This window comes from Parus major, unplaced genomic scaffold, assembly GCF_001522545.3.
Source record: "Parus major isolate Abel unplaced genomic scaffold, Parus_major1.1 Scaffold246, whole genome shotgun sequence".
In the NCBI taxonomy this organism is placed as follows: domain Eukaryota; kingdom Metazoa; phylum Chordata; class Aves; order Passeriformes; family Paridae; genus Parus; species Parus major.
This window is the reverse complement of record NW_015379264.1, coordinates 210137-216036: the sequence shown is the minus strand read 5'-3', so window position 1 is coordinate 216036 and position 5900 is coordinate 210137. Positions and strand designations below refer to the sequence as shown.

The following is a 5900-nucleotide window of genomic DNA, read 5'->3' as shown; positions in this document are numbered from 1 at the left end:
TGTCCTGCCCTGTCCTGCCTTGTCCTGCCTTGTCCTGCCTTGTCCTGCCCTTCCCTGCCCTGTCCTGCCTTGTCCTGCCCTGTCCTGTCCTGCTCTGCCCTGTCCTGCCTTGTCCTGTCCTGTCCTGCCCTGTCCTGCCTTGTCCTGCCCTGTCCTGTCCTGTCCTGCCTTGTCCTGCCCTGTCCTGTCCTGCTCTGCCCTGTCCTGTCCTGCTCTGCCCTGTCCTGCCCTGTCCTGCCCATTTCTGCCCTGCCCATCCCATCCCTGCCCTTCCCTGCCCATCCCTGCCACCACAGATCTGTGCCCCTCCCTCCCTCTGTCCCTCCTGTGCCCTGGGAGCCAGCAGTGCCATCCTGCCTGTGCTCAGGGCAGCCAGCACTGCCTGCTCTAAACTGCCCTGTGTGCTCCATTGCTGCATTGTCAGAGTTGTTCTGCCATCCCTGCTTCTGGATTCAGGGCCTTGAATTTTTAACAGCCATCAAAATATGTTCAGCATTTCCTAAAATGAAATCAGTCATTATCCTTTTTATGGCTTCTCTGTAAGGATAAGCAGTTACTGGGGAGAAATACAACCTACAGCACACTCATCTGACTCACTGTTGAGGGCCACAGCTGATTGGTTTGGTTGAAATATTTCTATTGTTTAAATTTTTGCTAGAGGGGTTATTTTCTTTTGTAAGACTACAGAATTATCAGACTTGTGCTCACATTTCCCATAGTTTAAAATCTCTTTTATCTACATGGTATACTGGTATAAAGGCTGAAATTAAGACAATTGAATTTTTTAAGTATTTAATTGGTTAGACATAGTAACAGCTCTAAAAAGTATTGAGCATTACAATGTGGGAAATTCTGCAGTTTTTTAGAGAAGTGTGTATTAAACTTAGATCCTTCTCACTGGTCTCCAGAGCAGAATGGTAAAATGTTTAGAAACGTTGTCTGTAGTGCCAAGCTCCCTTTCTTGTCTCTGAATGTTGACTTCAAATTTGGCTGTATTAAAATCTTGCTGGTTTTGCTGCTCCAGCTTGATTGCTGCCCATTTCAGGTTCTCATTTCAGTGGAAATGTGGATGTTTCTGTGCAGGGCTGACCTCTGCCCCCCTCTCTGTGTGTTGTAGGGCAAACCAAGGGAATTATTGCTTATGGGCTCCGCTTTGTGACACCTTTTCTTTCTCCCCCTTTTTCAGAGCTCCCTCAGTGACAAAGCAGATTCCCAGCTGATGGCCATGCCTTACACAGACACCAGTCTCAGGTAATGCAGAACAGCTCCTTTGTTATTGCTTTCTACTGAATAACCTACTTTTTCACCAACAGCTGGTAAAGAATGCCCATTTTCATCTTCTCAGGGCTCTTAAGCCAAATACAGCTACTTTTCTTGGCTTGATTCTGTCCCTTAGCAAATAACTGCTTCTAATTATTTATATTACACTTAAAGTAACCCTGGTATTGCAGCTCCACTCTTCCAGGGCCTTTCTAGCCATGAATTTTAAGAAAATCCTTGCTTTGCTCTCCAGAATCCCTTTCTAAACAGATTTGAATATTTAGGGAAAAACAGGGGGAGCTTTGGATTCTCTGTGAGTCTCTCATTGTCTTCAAGAGTTAGAGCCATTATAGCTAGCACCAAATTATGATGATGAGCCTGAAGTACCATTGTGTCTCATTTGCATCCTTTGTGTCCATCTGCTGACTTTGCTGATTATTGGAGCACGTTAATGCAGAGTTTCCTGCTGTCCCCTCCTCAGGACTGTCCTGTCCCCTTCCCTGGTGACAGCAAGCACTGCACAGAGGAGATCTGGGAAACAGAATTCCTCTCTCCTGATCTGTGTGAGTCTGTTCAGGAGGCTGTGTGCTTTGGGGTGCCAAAGAGGAGTGTAAGAGCAGAATGGAGAACAGAGGGGACTTTGGTGAGAGCAGCACCTGAAGTGGTGCTGTGGGAATCTCTGCATTGCTGCTTTCAAAGCAGGATCAGCCTGGGGGAGAAGAGCAAGCTGCAGACAGAAAACAGGCTGTCAGATTTTGATACATCTTAACTTACAAGGAAAATATAAATAAAAAGCTTTTTGAGTTCTAGAGGCAGATGAAGGATTGCTGTTTTAACTGAACACTCATGAACAAGCCTCATGCCATAAGACAGTTTAATGTACATGCTTGAATTACTCTTGAAAAAAAATTATCTGGATTATTGGAAACAGTGTGCAACATCATGCAACTCTGCATGGAATAATCTGTTGTGCTCTGAAGGAAGTGAGATTTTTGGGCTGTTTTTTTCAGATTAATGATGTTTACATGAAAAGCAGCAGTGAGTCATGGCAGCTGCATGCTGAGACTGTCCTGGAGCTGCTAAGAACATAGAACAGATTTCCAGTTCCTCCCAGAGCCACCAGCTATTAGGTGCTCCATGAAATCACAGAATCACGGAGCAGTTTAGGCTGTAAAGCCTCTGGAATCTCTAGCCCAGCTCCATCTCAGGAGGGGCTTTGCTGGGCCTGGCTGTTTCCATGAGTGAGTAACCAAGCTGAGATGAGCTTTGTTTCCTGTGTGAGAAGGATGGGAGCCCATTCCCCTGGTGCAGAGCTCTGCAGAAGGGGGTGTCTAGAGAAGGATTTACACCCCCAGGCCCGTGGGAGGCCAGCTGACTCTGGTCTAGCAGTGGCAGAGGAGATGGTGACAGCCTGCTGTTACTGCTGCTGGGGAAAATCTCTTGATGATAGATTTGTTCCTTGTTATATTTTAGAAACACACTAAAATAATCTCAGTTAGCCCCCCCAGTTCAAAACCTGTGTGAGCAGAAGGCAGCTGGGGAGGGGAGGTGTCCCTGCCACAAACACACAGGGTGCTGTTAAAGTGGAGGACATGAGAGTGGTCCAGCTCATGGTTTCCCTGAGTACAGCTTTCCAGTGACATTAAACAAGTTTCTTAGCAATGGGCTTGGGGAAGCACAAATGATAGCAGTGTATGCTAGGAATTTCTCACCTTTCCAAGATAAACAGTGGATAAGCACCATGATTGTGGGATTTGCCAGAGTTTTGGTTTGGAATGGTTTAGAGCATCTTTTCCTTGTGTCTCATATGTGTAAGATGAGAACCGTGGAAAGATAAGCCAGAATTATGTGAATAACTTAGTTTTGCTCCTCTGTCTAAATTGAAAATCAAGAGCAAAACCTTTGAGTTGACCAGGGCAAAAATCTTTGAGTTGACCAGAGGACACAGCAGGGGGAAAAAAAAAAAAAAAGGTGGGTGAGAAGGAAGGTGAATTTGTCATTTGACAGTAAATTAAAAGCTCTGTTTATGCTTAACTTTTGCACTTCTTTCAATTTCAGTGGTTTGGATTCTTAGCAGTAAAAGAAAATTATTAAATTATTAAATGGTTTGATATTTTATTTCAGAATGACATTGTATCCTTAAATTTGTTTTCAGAAGTCATCACAATGTTTCAGACACTTCAGATTGAAACTTTTTTCCCTGTTGAGCTAGCAAACAGGATTTTGCTGGCCTCAGAAGCATGAACAAAAAAAAATCTGGAAAACTTTGCCACAGTAAGACCTCTGAAGCACCTTGAACTTTCAAAAAATACTGGGTAGTTTTGTTGTCTTCACCTGTGTTCTGTGCTCCTCATGCTGCTCTCAGTGGGTGAAGAGCTGCAGTTCCTTTAAAAAGCAGGTCTGCTCACTGAAATGAACTGTCTGCTCTGAGCTAATTACCTTTGCCCTTCTTTATTTCAGCAGGAGCTCAGGGAATGAGCTGCAGGTGTATTATGCCTCTCCCAGGAGCTATCAAGACTTCTTTGAAGCAATTCACCGAAGGGAGGACACGTTCTATGTGGTGTCATTCCGCAGGGTAAGATAAGGAATATCCCCCTGATATTGCCCTTTCACCTGTGTCCCCAAAACTGCTTCTGGCAGAGGCACCAAAGATGACTCAGTCAGCATTGAAGGTAAATCTGTTTCTTCTGAAATGGTGCTTCTCTGTGTCCATGGCCAGACCATGGTCTTTGCAAAACATGAAATTAGGTGTGCCCATCACACTGGCAATGGAAAGAGCTTTGCAGAAACTTTGCAGTGCCAGGGCAAGACAGCCCAAAATTGCATGAACCCTGTGGTTAAACACATCTAATTAGAGCTGCCTAATGGGGGTACAAAGCTTCTGTGCTTCTGGGTATAGGAGCAAATGGACCCTCTGCATCAGTTATCACTGTTAACACAGTTTCTGTCTTCCCCTGAAACTCTTGCATTTGCAGTTTTATGTGTCACAAACTGCAGCTCTGCAGGACTGTGTGCAGGGCCACGATTTTCTGCTGTTTTGTGACTTGTAGGTTGGTATGGATGAGCAGGTCTGCTCTCTGTGCTGAGACAGGGCAGAGGCTTGTGCTGCAGCTTTGTGAGGCACAGCTTCACCTCTGCAGCACAGTTAGTGATGGTAAAAGCTGTGACAAAATGGAATTTCAGGTGTCTGGTGGCACTTTCTGCACTGCAAGCACGACTAGTGTTGAAGGCAGGACAGCTGCAGCAGTGAGAAGCTGGTTGGGATCTGGTAATGGAAATGATGAAGGCAAACAGTGGCTGAAACACCAACCTGGAGCTGGAGGAATTTCTTCCCTCCCTTTTGCAGAGGTCTGGATGAGTTGTTAGGTATGTCTGTGATCTTTGGCTGGGCCTGGGGTCCTGCTGAGCCTCCTGCCCTGCATTTTGCAGTTGGGGTGTCAGATGAGAATTGCTCTGTGTGTGTGCTCAGCCAGCTCCTCCCAGCACCCTGCAAGGCTCCATTTGCTTCCTCTTCATGGGGTGTCCTGAGAGGGGTCCCAGGGTGGTGGGGGAGCAGTGGTGGCCATGGCAGCAGCTCACCCAGCTAAAAGCAGTTCTGTGTCACAGCACACAGATAGACACAGCTGGTTTTAGCAGTTCCTGTGCTGTCATAGCTGCCAATCTATAGATGTCTTAGGTACAGAGCTAATACAGCCCTGTCCTACCTGGCACACAGCAAGTTTGTTAATTTGTGAGATGCATGTCTGTAGGGAAGGTTCAGACAAAGCAAAAATAGCAGTGCTCTTCTTAGGACTGAGGTTTTATGTGAGTAGAAATGTGAAGTTAGTTTCCAGTCTTGGGATTATTGGGTTGTGTCACAAGGCTGGAATTTTGTTATTAAATGCTTGGCATGTTCTGCTGTTCTTTCAGCTAGCAACACAAATACAGCCAGCACCAGGCTCCACATATCCTGAGGATGAGGAGAAGGGAGCAGAGAGTAAAAGCTTTCTTGGCAGTTCTGAAAGCAAAGCAGAGCAGTGTTTGTGGAGTTCTGCACTTGGGGCCATTGCTCCAGCTCACCTGAACGCAGGCACACGTCCCTAGGTCCTGATAACTGTGGGGTTAATGACCTGGAAGTTGTCAGCTCTCATTTCAAGCCACAGATGTCCTTGGACACAGTGAGCCTTGTGTCACACACTCCCCACAGCTTGCTGTGCTCTCATGCAGGGAGAGGGCTGGGGGCGGTTCAGACCCATCCGTGAAGTTCATTTGGTTGCAAAGCTTTTGGTATTTCTGTTTTATGAATGAAATGTCCTCACATAGCAGGCCGTTTCATGCATTACCTCATTTATTGTTTTAACAGGGCAGACCTGGTGTAGCAGCAAGCTCTGCCCTGAGGCACTGGTAAATGACTTGCTTGGATTCTTTTGTGAGTGCAGAAGAAAGGATCCTGCACAGCCCGAGGGGTGGCATCGGCAGGGCCCCAGCCTGGGAGCTGCCCTTTCACCTCCTCCCGGGGATTCCTTCATTTTCTCTGGCCACAGCTCCCTTTTCACCCCTGACTGGGGCTGGGAGGGGACTGGTTCCTCCCCAGTGTGTCACACAGCTCACTGTGTCACTTGTCCAAGTGAGGGGCCAGGAAAGGATTTGTTCTCTTGCTG

General features: G+C 46.6%; 1 protein-coding gene across 4 annotated transcripts in view; it reads left to right on the top strand.

Moving 5' to 3' along the window:
• The window catches only part of ATF6 (activating transcription factor 6), a 75207-nt gene that overhangs the window by 29461 nt on the left and 39846 nt on the right, over nucleotides 1-5900 (top strand). For 2 of the 4 annotated variants that reach the window (XM_015615728.3, XM_033511469.1), the window contains exons 13-14: nucleotides 1187-1251; nucleotides 3721-3835. In XM_015615728.3, the coding sequence (XP_015471214.1) occupies nucleotides 1187-1251; nucleotides 3721-3835 (180 nt within the window). Of the gene's footprint in view, nucleotides 1-1186; nucleotides 1252-3415; nucleotides 3535-3720; nucleotides 3837-5900 lie in introns of those variants that run through there. The other 2 variants (XR_004495647.1, XM_015615729.3) reach the window with 2 other exon arrangements.